The sequence below is a fragment of the Sinocyclocheilus rhinocerous genome, unplaced genomic scaffold (genome assembly GCF_001515625.1).
Source record: "Sinocyclocheilus rhinocerous isolate Xijiao unplaced genomic scaffold, SAMN03320098_v1.1 scaffold755, whole genome shotgun sequence".
In the NCBI taxonomy this organism is placed as follows: domain Eukaryota; kingdom Metazoa; phylum Chordata; class Actinopteri; order Cypriniformes; family Cyprinidae; genus Sinocyclocheilus; species Sinocyclocheilus rhinocerous.
This window is the reverse complement of record NW_015659385.1, coordinates 623,476-639,813: the sequence shown is the minus strand read 5'-3', so window position 1 is coordinate 639,813 and position 16,338 is coordinate 623,476. Positions and strand designations below refer to the sequence as shown.

The 16,338-nt window shown below is 40.2% G+C and overlaps 2 protein-coding genes across 2 annotated transcripts in view; one reads left to right on the top strand and one right to left on the bottom strand.

Annotated features, from left to right (window-relative positions):
* Nucleotides 1–3,462, top strand: part of LOC107723659 (cyclin-T2-like) — an 11,561-nt gene extending 8,099 nt beyond the window's left edge. The window contains 4 exon segments of the mRNA XM_016532367.1: nt 504–667; nt 760–830; nt 921–2,043; nt 2,046–3,462. Of these exon segments, the coding sequence (XP_016387853.1) occupies nt 504–667; nt 760–830; nt 921–2,043; nt 2,046–2,233 (1,546 nt within the window). The 3' untranslated portion in view covers nt 2,234–3,462.
* On the bottom strand, nt 2,499–15,990 carry LOC107723646 (mitogen-activated protein kinase kinase kinase 19-like). Its single transcript, XM_016532355.1, has 12 exons — nt 15,711–15,990; nt 14,339–14,530; nt 13,967–14,121; nt 13,652–13,764; nt 13,139–13,248; nt 12,867–12,973; nt 11,102–11,310; nt 9,139–9,182; nt 7,186–9,045; nt 4,980–5,081; nt 4,139–4,839; nt 2,499–3,746 (listed from the first exon to the last, which is right to left on the bottom strand). Exons 1-12 carry the CDS (start codon nt 15,879–15,881, stop codon nt 3,656–3,658), a joined length of 3,855 nt encoding a protein of 1,284 aa, XP_016387841.1. The 5' UTR covers nt 15,882–15,990; the 3' UTR covers nt 2,499–3,655.
* Between the last annotated feature and the right edge of the window lie 348 nt (nt 15,991–16,338).

The window sequence follows — 16,338 nt, the reverse complement described above, 5'->3', positions numbered from 1 at the left end:
GTTTGAGAGAGGCGGGGCATAGAGGACCTACAATAATGTACTGTATTTGAAAAATAATGTGTTTTTTGAACATTAAAGCATATCAACATATTCTGTTACACCAAATACACAAAATAATGATCTTTAAAATAGCATCATATGACCCCTTTAAAGATTCGTTCAAAATTAACGAATCGTTCAAGAACGACCCATCACTACTGCGCTTATGAACACTACTTTAATATGCATTGCTCAGTGGCAAGATGAAAAGAAAATACCACGTAAACTTTTCTAAAGATAGTAAGTTCCCCTCAGAGATACATTCATGTAAACTCCTATTCCAGTTGTATCACGATTTGTTTGGCATTTCAACTGATTTGAATCATCACATATTTGAATCGATTTTCAACCGGCTCGCAGTTAATCGTTACATCCCTACTGCCTTCTATCTGCTCAGTGACTGATTGTTTTGTGCTCTTTCTTTGTTGTATTTTTTCTTCCTCCATAACATGCTGCTCTTGCAGTCTGCACCTCACCACCTTCTGCTTGCAGTACAAGCCCACAGTCATTGCCTGCGTCTGCATTCACCTGGCCTGCAAGTGGTCCAACTGGGAGATCCCTGTTTCCACCGATGGAAAGCACTGGTGGGAGTATGTGGACAGCTCGGTTACACTTGAACTTCTTGATGGTAAATGGACATTCCCGTAAATTACAATGTAAGGCTCATTTTGCACTATTTGCTGTCACCCATGATTTATATTCATTCAAATTTTGTTGTAGAACTGACCCACGAGTTTCTACAAATATTAGAGAAGACACCCAGCAGGTTGAAGAGGATTCGTAACTGGAGGGTAAGTGATTAGAATAGATAAGTCATGCATTTGGTGTCTTTAAATTGATTAATTTGGATAATACATAGTTGTTGTTGTGTTTATTTCTAGGCTACACAAGCTGCTAAGAAGCCCAAATCAGATGGTCAGGCCTCAGACAGCAGCTCTTTAGCAGGACCTTCATTAACCCAGGACATGTCCTTGATGGATGCCCTTCCCGGGGTTTCTACAAATACAGCATTCTCCAAAGCCTCAACATCTTTCCCAGTGACCCTGCCAAGCAACTCAAGCAGCAGTCTTTCTCTTGATTCCATTGCCAACATGCAGGGAACCTCATACACTTACACCGCCCCCAGTGACTGGCCTCAGGACCAGGTGCGCTCAGACCAGTATTCTGTCAAACAGCTTCCCCCACACAGTCCTATGCATCCACACCGGCCTGACAAAAGCGCAGAGTATAACCCTGCCAAACACGAACACAAGGCCAGCGGTGGGGTGAAGCACCAGGCCACGGCCTATCCTCCACCTGCAGCACCCACACAGAAAATGTCTCTGGACAAGTACAGGGAGAAACACGCTGCTGAGCTGGCTGTGCAGAAACGCAGGCAAGAGCAGCAGAACGTGGAGACGGAGGTCTGTGGTGCTCAGACAGATCACCACAAGCACCTGCCCCAACTGTCTCACGTGCAGCAGGGAGCAGGAGCCACCACTGCCTCACCCCTGAAGATGAAGCTGCCCATCCCTGGGCAGGACAAACGCGAGAAAGGGAGCTCTTTAAAACTGCGTCTTCCAGTCCCTTCCCAGAGCGAGAAGGGGGGATCAAGTAAGGAGGAGCTAAAAATGAAAATAAAGGTCTCCTCTGAGCGGCACAGCTCCTCAGACGAGGGTGCTGCAAAGAGCAAACATTCCAGCCCGCTTGTGAGCAAGGAGAAACACAGAGACCACTCAGCCCATCGTCACCATCACAAACACGGCCACTCACACACGCATAGCGGCAATGGCAGGAGCAGCCTTGAGGCACCCGCATCTGGTTCGGCCCTTCGTAGCCCAGTAGGTTCCGGTGGCGATGGCACAAGCTCAGCTTCCAGTTCCTCACGCAAGAGGGTGAACCCCGAAGCCAGCCACAATCACCACTCCAAAAAGAACAAAAGCTCCAAAGGCGGTGCAGGTAGTTCCTCTCATTGTTCCTCTGTTCACCAGTGTGTGTCATCTCACAGCTCTGTTCTTAACCTTCCCTTCCCCCTCCCCCTGTCACATACCAGGTGGGCTACGGACATCTCAGCGCCCTAGTGAAACTGGACAGGAAACCAGTGGAGAGCCATGGCCCTGAGGGTGCCGGCCTAGCTAATGGCCAACACACAGACTACAAAGATGCTTTTGACACGCTTGAGTCGCTGTTAAGTGCCCAAGGAATGGACTCTTGAACTGATAGGAAAGAGGATAAAATATAAAAGAAAATCAAGCATAGATTTCATTATTAGGAAGAGGAAAAAAACAGGAATGTGAAGAGTAAGAGAAAGAAAATAAAAATGCTTCCCGATCTTCTGGCAGTTCGGTTCAGTCTCTATAACTGCTGCTTTCCTCAGTATTCCCTCATGAGCAGTCTATATGAATGCGTGAGCCAGTATATGAATGTCAGGGCCATTATAGTAAAAAAAAAAAAAACTTTTCATGATAAAAGCGTAATGAGTGATTAAAAAATTTTGCCACAAGAAAATTTATAAGACTGAGAGCACCCTCTAAAATGACTGACGCTCCTCTCATTTGTTAAACAAAGTTAGTAGAAGGAATGCAGAATCAAGATTTAAGTTCCATAGTTCCTTGAATGTTTCTTTGTTTCCTTTTCCCTCATCTGATACCTTCTATGTGAGCTGCATGTTTATAATGAAAGGGCTGAGATAGTTGTTTACTGATTGTGAAGAAATATTTACATACATTCTCGTATGTTTTAAGCTGTACCATAACTTCTCAGGTTTGGAGCTGCTTGTAAAATATATATATATATATATATATATTGGGGTGGGGGGGATTTTGTGACTCTGTGTTAGAATCTATCATATTGGCAATTCTAGCACAGCCTTCTAGTGATGTGCTCTAGAACTGGTGTTCCATGTTGCTATCAGGAGAGGGTGAACTAGCAGGCAATCCACACCCTGCCAATTACCTGGCATGTTGTCAGGGCCATGCAATTTGTACCTTTTTTGACCTTCAAGATGACCTTAAGCTGGATGCCAAAGGCTGTGCCTCAAAAAGTATAGTTCTAGTAAGTTTACATACCCTTCGCTGTGAAGTGCATTTTATATATTTCTTGGTTTGAAGCAATAGCCTATTTTGTGCAACTCTTTAACAAATGACCAGAAACATACGTGGGTAAAAGGAGATTGAGTTCATTATCACAGTGCTGACCCAAAGAGATCTGGGATTTCATAGGCCCGTAACATTATTTCTGAATATGGATGAATGGTTTTGATTTTGATTCTTTTTAGTGTGAAGATATTGGTAAATGAGGCCAGCATTGTACAAATCATCATTTTACTTTGGATCGCTGAATTGCAGTTGGATAAGGCAAGTGCAAACCCTGGCACTTTTTTTTTTGTCTTTTCCCAATTTTATTTAGATTTAATAATAAATTCCATGGTTTCCACTACCTTAACCTCAGTCTTCATGTGATCATTTATTGCGTTAAGAACTTATTGGCACATCTGTCAAATAACTATTTCCAGATCTTCACTGTGTTATTTTATAAATTAAATTTTTCTCCATGTTAAATTATGTTGCCTCACAATGTCAGTTTGCTTTGTATCATTGTTTTTAAAAGTCACTTTTTGATTTGGTGAATTAAGTTTTCAGTTCATTGGCCTATTGCAGGCTTGGCTGTGATGAGAGATGTATGGATGTCTTAACAGTTCCTCTGCTGAAGGTCGTTGCTTTGGATCTCTGTAAAGAGGAAAATTGTTCCACTGTTATATAACAAAGGATAATGTGTGGAGAACTTACACCATGTGTACACCGGATCCGAGCGGCGCAAAAAAAAATAGCACAGAACCCATTATAATCAGTGACGCTGTCTGCACTGGATGCAACACGACAAATCCCCGACAGTAAACTGATGCCTCGTTCTATTTATGATTAACTGACACCAAGTTCAAATTATTTTTAATGGTCGCTTTGTTGCGTCCAGTGTAGACAGACATTAGCTGTTGTGGTGCGACACGACAACTATCGCATCCAGTGTAGACACAGTGTTAGACTAATAATATACAACAAATTAAAAAATTAGCACAAAATATCCAGAGCAAACATTTCATTTCTGAGTAAAAGTCAATTACCTGGTTAGGCAAGCCTTGACAAAGCTCTTTGCATGTGTAGAGAAGTCATCAGTCAGAGATGGCATTAAGCCCTTTTGAGCCCCAATGTAAAAGAGGGCTGCCATCTTGTTCATGTGAGCAAGGGGTGGCTTTCCTGTGGCCATTTCATACACAGTGCAGCCAATGCTCCAGATGTCTGATTTTCGTCCATGACCTGTCTCACTTATCACCTCTGGTGCCATCCAGTATGGGGTACCATGCACAGACTTCAGAAAGTCACTCTTACTTCCAGTTGAAGTCTGAAGACAGCTAAGACGGCGAGCACAACCAAAGTCGATTAGCTTGACCACTCCGTTGGGCATAAGCATAATGTTGTTCCCCTTCAGATCTCTATGGATGACCCTGTTAGCGTGAAGATAGGCAACACCTTCCAGAATTTGTCGAGTGTATAGAACAAAGACCTTCTCTGGCAAGGGTCCAAACCGGCTCAAGATGTTTGAGATGGAGCCCCCTGGAACATACTCCATGAAGATGCTTACAGTATTCTCACAGAGAGCTGTGCCCAAGAAACCAACAATGTTAGTGTGATGAAGGGTCTTAAGAAGATCCACTTCTCTCTCCAGGCGTTCATACTCTTTTTCTGCCATCTCTGAAGTTGAAGCATCTAGTGCCACTTGTTTTACTGCAATCAGCTGACCTTGACTGGTTAGCCCACAATACACCTATGAATAGTAATATAAAATAAAATGTGAAACAACAAAAGCTTTACATTTGATTATACTTGGAGAACTTTTTGCAAATCATGATTGTTTACGTTAAAGATAAGAAGGGTGCTTTAAAATGATTGCATTTAAATGCTTACTGTTCCGTAAGCTCCTTTACCCAGAACCTCTCCTTTTGTCCATGTGATGGCATCATCTGAGCAAGATCCATTAGTGTAATGCAGTTCACCTGAGAATGAACCCTGATGGACAACAGAAACTCAATGTAACGGCCCATAAAATAGCGCAGGGGTAGCCAACTCTGCTCCTGGAGAGCTATCATCCTGCAGATTTCAGCTCCAACCCAGTCAAACACATCTAAACCAGCTAATCAAGGTTTTCAGGGTTATTTTTACCATTATTACTTTGTAAATTACAGGTAGCAGGGCCCCAGACAAAAAAATTGAGTAAGGAGCCATTGGCTCCTATAAGCAAAAAACGTAGGTGCCAAATTAATTTTTTAGGTGCCACAGAATAAACGTGTTTTATTTATTTTATTATTATTATTGTTTATTTATTGTTTTTACATTTTAACATTTCAATCATACTGTCGTGTTTATGTCTCATCTTTTCTTGACTTTATCAGTATTTTAATCCATCTTGTAGATGACCTGGGAACTAAGGTTCACTTAAAGTGGGAACTAAATGTCTTTTCCAACTTGAAATATACAGTCACAAAGAATTGTTCATTACACAGAATCTGTACCAATATCATGGACCATAAGCATCACTTGGCCACTGAGTGTAGTTTGGGCTCCTCCTAAATGCATCCTATAAATGCTGTCATGTCTTTCACACGTTCAGTCTGTTTTTCTTCATTAGTAAAATGCAATTTTATAGGAGGAGTTGAATCATGTAGGCAACAGGTTAAGTAAAAATATTAATATGCAATAGCGCAAAAATATAGCAAAATGCTCCTCTTTAGTTATTTTTCTAGCTGACTAATGAGCTTATGGACACCGAATGGTTATTCTGAGGTAAATGTGTTATTACGTTGCAATGTTTATAAATTTTACACGTTTTCCGCAGTTTGACACAGAAGGAGCGATTACATGAGACATTTCAGTAAGTTGTACTGTAGGCTCTCTTATAAAATAGCCTACCTTTTGATATTAATTCATGTTCATTATGTATTATAGTAGTAAGAGAATGGGTTCACTTGCCGCTTGAACTGAGGCGCTAAAGCGATCGCGCCTGCTGCATTAAAGGGGTCATATGATGCGATTATAATTTGAATGGGTTTTAATGTTTATGTCTCGTCGCTCCGGCCGGACACGTATGTGAGGGGCGTAACATTTTCGTCTCACGATTGAGGTATCCGGCCAATCACAACGCATTGGATGGCTGGCCAATCACAGCACACCTCGCTTTTTCAGACCGATGAGCTTTGTAAAAATCGACGCGTTTCAAAAAGGCGGGGCATAGAGGAGAAACAATAATGTACAGTATGTGGAAAATAATGTGTTTTTTGAATTTTAAACCGCATAAACACATTTCATTACACCAAATACACAAAATAATGTTCTTTTTAGCAGCATCATATGACCCCTTTAAAGAGCGCCAAAACCGTATTTGTTTGAATTTCGTTATTTGGCATAATTTTAAAGCTAATACTTTGTTTATTAAAAAGTAACAAAGCACAAAGCTTTTTTGCGATTACTGGACGGCAAGTGCGCTTCATAATATGAAGTTCACGCATTAACAGAACACAGCATATAGACTAAAATCTTGATAAGAAGATGCCATATTAGTAATGATTATAAACCAGAATTGTTAACGATATTGCCAATATCCACACAGCTGACAGCTCTACCCGTTGTAGTTTGTTCAAGTTGTGCACGAAATAGACGCTGCTTTTGTGCACTCTCACTTCGCACGTCTCCGTCATTTCGATCTCTCTCGCGCTGCTCAACTGAGCTGCGTTTAAGCAGGTGTGCGTCAGCGCTCCTGTGCTGCAGAGATGAGCACGGTTTCACTCTTTTTCCACTAAAACTTTGATGCGCGTCGTCTCAGTTTAATACGTGAACATAACAAAAGACGTGATCGCAAAACAATCAGGAAAAAAAGGCATTACATGCTCATTTTTAAGTCATAACATGTAAATATATAGTCGCCAGTGGCGACTTCAGCGAAAACTTCACTCGCAAATTAATAGGCTATTTTTGGTAACACATGCGGCCGTTTTAGTCGCAGTCTGGAGCCCTGGGTAGGTATGTTGAAGCAGAGTTGTAGTCTGAATTCTGCAGGAAAGTAGTTCTCTAGGAGCAGGGTTGGTTGATGTACAAGTGAAATATGTTAGAATGTTACCTCATTTAAAAAAATTCTAAATCTTGAAGGCACATTATTTTTGAACTCTGTGCTATCTTCCTTTTCAGTCTTGAGTGTTTCAACATCTCTTCTCTCGAGTGAGATCAACTCCTCTGCCAAAAACCTCAGCAGGTCATCTGTGAGAGGTCCATCGCCAACCTCATCTAGAAAGCTGTGGTACACAGGTGAGACTGTTCCGTCACTTGTCCAGGTATTGATAAGAGGCGATGGCAATTTGGTTTCATTTGATATTTCAGGTTCACTTTTGGCACCTGCATCAATTGGAGTTTGTTCTTGATATATTATTTCCTTTATGAGACTTGTTTTGGATGCAGTGTTGGAAAGTACTTCCTCAATCACTGATAGTATGGAAGTACGTTGTCTCTCTGCGCTTGATAATTCCCTTCCATCTCCCTTGATGTGCATTTCAGATTTATTTTGTTGGACTGCTCCACAAGCAGAAGTTACAAGGACATGGCATTTATTCTCTGAAGAAGGTGGGTTTTTCTTTATCCCTTTGGTAACATTATCCCTCCGCTTGAGTTGCCTGCATTTAGCTCGACTGGATCTCTCTGATTGAGCTTGTTTCCTTCGGTTAACCTCCACTGTTTTTTGGCCCTTCAGTTTTCCATTGGTTTGTCTTTTAACTTGAAGTGCTGTATGGACCTGTCTGGTTCTCTCTGCAGAACTGTCTACTCTAAGATTTTCATAAACCGGAGTCGCAAACATTTCGTAGATTGCTGGACCTTCATCTCCCTGACTGATCTTCAGAAACATGTCGTTGTAAGTGACATAATCCACGGCAGACCTTGTTCGCTGTACTGGTCCTGTTACTGGCTTTTTGGATGCTTTTGCACTTCTTAGATCTCTGTGAAGTTGGTTTTGGCTCTTACTGCTTACTTTCTTGTCATCACTCAACTTCATGTGTTGAAAAGGTTCAGAGACCCCCCTTGCTGTTGGGGCTTCATGTGCAGTTTTTTTACAAGGTGCTCTTGGCAAATATTTGTTGTTACACTCTCCTGCAATAACTAGGCTGGTGGGTTTACTTTCTCTGAGTTGCACCTTTGAGTGAATTGGTGAATTTATCCTCTTCCTTGTGGTTTTAACAGTACTTTGTTTTCTGTGTGCCAGAACATTGAATGACTGATTTGTCTGAATAGATGTTTTGCCTTTACTGTCATCTATTTTGATCATCTTAACTGGTTTGTTCTTTTCATGTGAAGTTTGTTCTACTACATCAGTATCCACAGTGGCGAGGTGCTTCTCACCTGCAATAAAACAGGTTCCTCTGTCTATAGGTTGTGTTTGTCTGATTATGCTTTGGGGTTCTTCAGAGACAGAGCAGCAGTCCATAGTTGGGGACTTCCTCAGAAATTCCTCAGAGTTTTCAGTTGTTTTAGTAGACTTGCATCTTATTTCATCCTCGACTTCCCTGACAGTCAATGATTTGATAGATGTATAGCCTTCCTTGTTGTCTGAAGTTATATATTTTCTAGTATTGTGTATTACTGAACTGACAAAGTCCTGAAAATCCAAATAGGTCCCCAGTTCCAGATTCAGTGACTTATCTAAGCCCACATGAATCTTGTGTGTATCTTGAGGCACCGTCTCATCCTCTTCTTGGCTACTACTGCTGCAGGAGTTGCTCTCTTCACTGGCTGCTCTGGTGCCTCTGGATCTTCTGGAAGACGGCCTGGAGATCCTTTCCAGTCTTTTCCTGGACTGTGATGAGATGGGCAAGATGCTACTTTGTTTTAAGAGCAGTGGGTGCTCAAGACTTGAACATGCAGAGCCATTCCTGTATATATTGTCCAGCGGAGCAAGATGTTTAAGTGACTTTGAACATAGAGTAGGTAGTGTCTGGAAATCACAGCACAACATTCAAAATGGTATTAAAGGCATGAGTTTTTGCATTTGTTGAAATTCGTTAAAAAAAATAAATAAATTCCTCACCTTTTGTCTGCTATCGTCATCCCCTGTGTGAACACCTCCAAGTCCTGTAGTTAATTGAAAACTTTTATAATATGCCTTACTTTCATGTGACAACCTTCTCAACAATGCTTTTCATTCATTACAATCAAAGTTGCACACAGACACTAAAACTTAAAAGTAGAGTTACTTCCAGCTACCTTAACTAAGTGAATGTGTCCTCACTTTTGGTGACACAGCAACCACAAGGTAGGCAACATATGTTTGTTTGAAAACTACCCCTTGAGCATCCTGTAATCCTCTCCTTAATGGATTTTACAAAGTATTAGTGAAGGTCTCTTCTAATGCATGGTCTTCTGATGACAAAATACCCTAAGTTCCTGCACTCATTCTTCTCAGACACAGCTGATCAGGTGATGAGACAGCTGTGGAAGCTCTCCACAGGCAAGTTTCTGGGGTAAATGTAGCTCTGTCAGGATTATATTCACTAAGATGGTGAGTTCTTCACTCTCTTTTAATCCATTCTGTTTTTCTAACTGTAATGCAAGCTCCTGGCAATACGAGTAGATGTTTCCTTGATCACAGACTAACCTAATAACAGACTCTAGATAACAAAAATGATCAACACTGGCGCTACTTCCCTTCTTGCTTCTTATGCAACAGTGATTGTGGCTGTGAATCCCCAAACACTTTTGTACATCCTCGCACACCCAGTCTGGATAGCATGCAGCTTTACTAAAGGCTAGTTCACACTGCACCGGCAGATGCAAAACCAGCGACGAAAAACATCAGATTACAGTACAGCTAGGGGCGGATTTAACCAATAAGCGAGGTAAGCGGCTCCTTAGGGCCCCGGGGAATCAGGGGGCCCCATCAGATATTGCAGAAACATATTTGCAGCGTTGAACAATAGCCAATCACAGACATATCTGTTAATTTCTTGAACGCAATGACAAGAAGTGTTTAAGTTAGAATCCACTCACCGCTCAAAATACAGAGTTTGCTGAGTTTTGCAAGCTCGGGAATCCTTTGTGCAGATTCATTGTGCAGTGTAGAGCGCTTATTAACGGAACGCCGTGAGATCGCGATGAACTGAAGTGAGTGACAGCTTTTAGTGAACAGAGATATTCACATCAAGTATTGTTTCAAGTCATAATTTTATTTGTCTTGATGTTTCAAAATGACTCCCTTGTGCGCTTTTCCTTGGCACGTCGGCGCAAACTCGTAGCCTATAAAATGCACGGATAAATGCACTCGTATAAATGCACAAATGCGATGACTGGAGATTTTTGCATAATAATAGATTACATTTTCGATTTGATTCTCGGCAAACCCTACCGATGCCTTCAGAACACTTTGACTATGGAATGAGTTGCATGGGATAATTTCATCTTTGTAAAAATATTGAAAAAGTTTACAATTTATTAATTGGACAAGTGCAAGCATTTTTTTTAATCTTCTTTTGTGGTCCAAAAAAAAAGATAGCCTAATATGGCTTTAGAACAGCATCAGGTTGACTAATTACTGGTTGTGAAGGGATAAATAAACTATGAGAGCGAGTGAGCAAAATAAGGGTTAGACCTAAAAGAGCACATAGTTATTGTGTTGGGGCCCCCAAATCACTAAGTCCGCCCCTGAGTACAGCTTAAGCATTCTGCGACCTGACAATTGCTGATTGAACATGTTCAGTCAGAGAAAGCAAATGGTGAACCCATAACAACAGATGCCGACAGGGGTAACACATCGATTGGACTAAACCTGACAATATCTGTTGGCATTGTTAGCATCTATCGGTGCAATGTGAAATAGCCTTAATAGCCTGGACCCAGTTACATTTTTGGCTTACTGTGTTTGCTTATTCACTGAAATCTGTCAAACCACATTACAGGAAATGCATGTATGTGCATATTTCTGTATGTATCTATTTCAGTGTCATTTTTTTAAATGCAAGCAAATTCTTTCGCAATAAACAACTGTCTATACTTACTATTATGAATGTTAGTCCGTGCTTGCAGCAGCACACTTGCATCAAGAAGAGGGTCCATTAGCATTGGTGCTGACTTACTGAGCTGAGTGACATGAGCAGCAGGAAGAACAGGTATTGAGGAAGAATTCAAACTGAGTGATGGATGCAAGGACCTTATTTTGCCCCAGTCTTTTCTGTTGTTCCATAGGCTAGGCAAGGATGATGTCCGACTAAGTGAAAATACATTTACATTAGCATGTTCACATTGTTCAAAGCATTTACAAATTAGCTATATCTTCTTTTGAAACATGCAGAATGTTTCTTAGTAGTAAGGGCAGAGTTAAATCTTCCTTAGACAAATTCCCCTCTCTTTCTCTCTCTGGATAATGGTACACCCTGGAACCGTAGTCTTATGCTGACAACGGCTTGATCCTGTAACTGTACTCCTCTATACAGTCTTTGTGTAGAAATGAGAGCCACTGAATGGACATGAGGTTTCATGCAGGCAAATTGTTTGTGAGGACCGTTTGTGCATTTTATGTTTACACAGCTGCTGTTGGTGGTGTTTAAGTGTGATTTGTTGACTTGTGATTGGCTCTCTTGTTTATCTGATTGCTAATTTAATTTGATGAAGAAGCGATGAATGGGTGTGTATGCTGTCAGCTGGCTAACCTGCTTCGCTTCCTCTCATCTCTGCCATCTTGTCTGATGTCCATCAGGAATAAATTATATTTTAAAATAAATGAAAAAGAAAACAGCTGTTTTGATTTGTAAATTGTCTTTCAAAAACATTAAAAAAATCTTAAAGACCACAAATCATTGAACTGTGCATATATACACACACAACTTGTAAACTAAATATATATACAAAATGTACCTTTCACAAAGTCAGTCCTCTCTAAATTAGCCCAAGCTTCAGTGAAACCAAATGTTTTACAGTTCCTGTGAGTCTTGCATAATCCTTATCTGTGAGTGTCAGAGGTTCTCTGTGGATGACTCTGTGTAGTCTGACTCATTTGAAACAGAGAAGCCCAAAAAGCAGAGTCAGACACACCCCTCCTATTGTCATGGATTCTCTGAGGGACGGTCTGAGACTACTCTTTGTGTGTGTGTGTGTGTGTGTGTGTGTTTGTTTGAGGGTGGTGGAAAAGGTTGCCAAAGCTTTTGAAAGCCCGGTGGACACAGAGAGTCACTGTCATTCTGGAAAGATCCTCCAGGTGTACCTCTGACAGTGTATTCTGTCTTCTAGGTTTAACAATGCACAAGTCTAGTTGTTGACTGACCTTGGTGGATATCTGCATGATCCTTTTGTGCCATGATAATCTCAGCTGAATCTTTCTGCAAAAAAATTAAAGTTCAGTAAAGGAAAGATTATCAATGTCACAGCTGGTATGCAGCAAGAAACAAAAGCTGTGAGGTTGGCCGTCGCTTACAATAACCTTTCACAGAATCACACATGACTAATTCACCTGTTGACTACTGACCATCTGGAGGCCATCTATTCAATCAGATAACACCATCATTAGCCAGATGTGATGCATGTGACCAAGACGCAGCCAAATGAAACGCCATGAAGGGCTTAATCAAAACATTTCAGAGTAAATAAACTACATTTAATTGGCTTTGTATTTACAGTCCCACTGAGCCTTTTTTATTATTTGACTCCGTTCATGCCGTCATTATGTTTGTATGCTTTTGTTCACACAGTTCAAATGGATTTCTGCAAGAAACACTGTCAAGCTTCATTGTATATAATGAGTAAGAAGTGGGCGGTCAGCTGGCTAACCTGCTTCGTTTCCTCTCATCTCTGCCATTTTGTCTGATGAATATCTTTGGCTCCATCCAACCCTCAAAGCAAATCCTGTTATCTGCAGACACACAGCCAAATACACTCTGGGTAAAAAGAGTCATGTAAATTGTTCCTCATGGTTATGCTGTGGAGCTAATATAAAAACTGACAACACCTATATTACTGAAGGAGAATGAGATAAGATGAAATGAGAATTATGAGATTTATGAAAGGAGAATATATATATATATATATTTATTTTTTTTGACCTTCATCCCATCTGAATCTGGTGTGCAACAGCCACGTGTAGGAGAGCAGCTGGGGAGTACAGAAGGACTCGTTGGCCAATAAGATGCGTCCAGACACGTGAATATTGTTTCTCCAAAATACAATACAAATACTAAAATAAGTCGTCACATTGAGAACATAAACAGGTTTCTAATGAATTGCACTACAAATAAATGAATGCTTTTTCTTATAAAACTGTTTAAACAGTGGTATAAAGTCTATAAACAGTGTTTTGAGAATTAAATGTTATAACTGGTATTGCTGGTACCACTGCATTCACATGCTTGACAAATAACGTCAATGAAAACACAGATTGGACTACATATAAAATATTAAATGATTACGTACAATGTAGATCTAGTCCATGAATTATGAAGATAAAATAATTTTTTATCCACCTTATTACATTCACTTATTACCACCTTATTACTGCACTTTCACAGAAAATAGCTTACTTCCACATTGCAAAATAAAGGGAATATGTAGTGTTTTACCTGTTTGCATTGAAGAATCCATTATATGGATGAGTTCTTCCTTCTTGGTGGTCTTGATCTGAGAGACGTACCACAGAGCAGTATGACCTCTTCCATCAAGAATCTTCATATCACTGGAAATCAGAGCAGGTGGATTCGTGACTGTTTTTAATTAGAGAGGTCCATCAAATCACCATTCATCTTAAATTCCATTTTACTGTTCACAATTCTACATATTCCAAATACATTGCATTTCTATTTGTTGTTTATATTTTGCATTTCCATTGCAAATCCAAGAACGGATTGACAAAATTAAGTTGAAATTTGTTTCCTTACACTGGAAAAGACATAAGTTCCTTCACCACTTCCACAGGTTGATATTCCCATGGCGTCTCAAGTCCTTCAAACAGATCCACATCCCTTACAGCCAGCATCAGTGGGGTCAGTCCATCTCTGTTCTGTTTATTTAACTCCAACAAGTCTGCCTGGGCCTGTAACACACAAACAACATAAGCTTTATTTGTTGTAATTTCTCCAGCCATTGCCTGAGGTGAGCGTAAAAATATCTCACTCTCACATGACAGGTGGCTAATACTGATCCATCAGAGAACTCACTATGGAGTCTAGCCTGCTTTGTGTGAACCTAAGGTTGATATCGCATTACTAACAGTCAAATGGCAAGTGGAAGTTGAAGTCTGAGCTGCTCACCATCAGGTCCTGTAGACAGCAGAGGTCTCCCCTCCAGGCTGCTAGTGAGAGCTGCTTCCGGTGGGGTAGGTCTCTGATCATAGCTGTCAACAGCTCCCCCTGGAGTGCTGGTTGGCTAACATGAAGAGCTGTCTGATTGCTACTGTTACACAGTGTAGCATCGGCTCCTCTTTTCAGAAGGAAATGCATAACCTGTGTTCAAAATATGTTAAAAGCAATGTATCTGAATTATTAAAATGATAATGAACCAGGTAAATGATAGGCTTTAAGGTTTATCATATTTAAGCAAACAAACAAGTGAGAGTTCTGACATTACGATTTCAAGTGTGATATTGCTTTTATACAACAATTCAATAAACAAGTTAATACTGAGTAATCTACATTTTAGACAATAAAAAGAAAATGATGTTGCAGCTTCTGAGCGAGTGCTATTGAGCTGTGAATGAATCAGACATGTTTAACTGATCAATTGAGTAAATGATTCAATGACTTAAGAAAAGGCCCCCTATAACCTCATTCACTATTCCCTACATTACTCCACTATTATAGTCCACTGAATGGGTTATTAAATAAAAAACAAATGACCAAATTCAGACACTGAGTGTAGCGGAAGTGCTACAGACATGGGAATTTCTTTGGTGGGGCACTCATCGGATTATGGAATTGAATGAGTGCACCTGATAGTGTCCACTATTGTTTGAGACACCACTACAAATGGCTGTCCCTCAAATTGTGCACTATATAATGAGGAATGATTTCGTACAGTGTTTCATTTCTTTGAATGAATCAGTTGAGTGGATGACTTGGCAAGGATGATGTCCGACTAAGTGAAAATTAATTTACACACATTCACATTGTTCAAAGCATTTACAAATGAGCTATATCTTCTTTTTCTACATGCTGAATGTTTCTTAGCAGTAAGGACAGTTAAATCTTTAGACAAGTTCTCCTCTCTTTCTCTCTCTGGATAATGGTACACCCTGGAACCGTAGTATTGTGCTGACACGTCACTAACTCATCAAAACAGTCACTTGTCGCCACCTAGTGGTTAAACAGTGTAACATGAAGGAAGATTCACTACAAAAGATTCCCTGTAGTACAGACGCACCCAAACGGAGAAAAACAAACAATTCAAAGCCCCCAGTGGACTGTATATTATTACTCTTAAAACTAACTGTTGTTTAATGCATAATGCAGCAATTCAATCAAGAAAACAGGAAGCAGTAGAAAGTAGCTACTACAGTAAGTGAAACATTATGCCCATTATTGTAATCAATACATTAAACCCCTATTACACTACATTAGCTTTCCTACACAGAAGTCAGCTATAGTTTCCACTTTGTTTTGGTCGTATCACCCTTTTGTCTCATACCCTAGTAAGACCCGTCCTGCAGGCACTGATAAGAGGAGTGGAGCCCTGTGAATCATGAGGCAGGTCAATCTCTTCCCAGGCATAGACTCCCTGCTCCAGTCCCAGAGCCACAGCCTCAAGCTCGTCCTTCAACAGCTGCTCCACAAATCTGCTTCTTTCATGTTTACTCATGCTCCAGTGTTCTGGCAGATGCACAAACACAGACAATTAGCTGCAGTTCTGATGCACTAACTGTAATGAATGTCGTCTATTCACAGCATGCACAAGAACTGCTTTGTTGCCCCCGTGTGGTTGTGTTTATGATGAAGGCAATGCATAATCTCAGTACTGTTTGAAATGCAAGGACATTTGATGTATTTTTAAAGATATTTTTTTATATCTTTAATAAATTGTAAATGTTTGCTTTTGAAGTTATTGATTAGCACATTTTCCCCTAAAGCAACTTCCTGTTTAATTTACTAATAAATGTAATATTAGTAGATAGTAGAAATTAATAAATGACCATGCATTTATTGCATAAGAAAAACAAGCCCTTATAAACCAATAATCACTTTTCATAATGCATAAGTCAGCATATAACTTACCAAGAAAAAATATTTGATGTTAAACAAGTTATTAAATAAGGAAA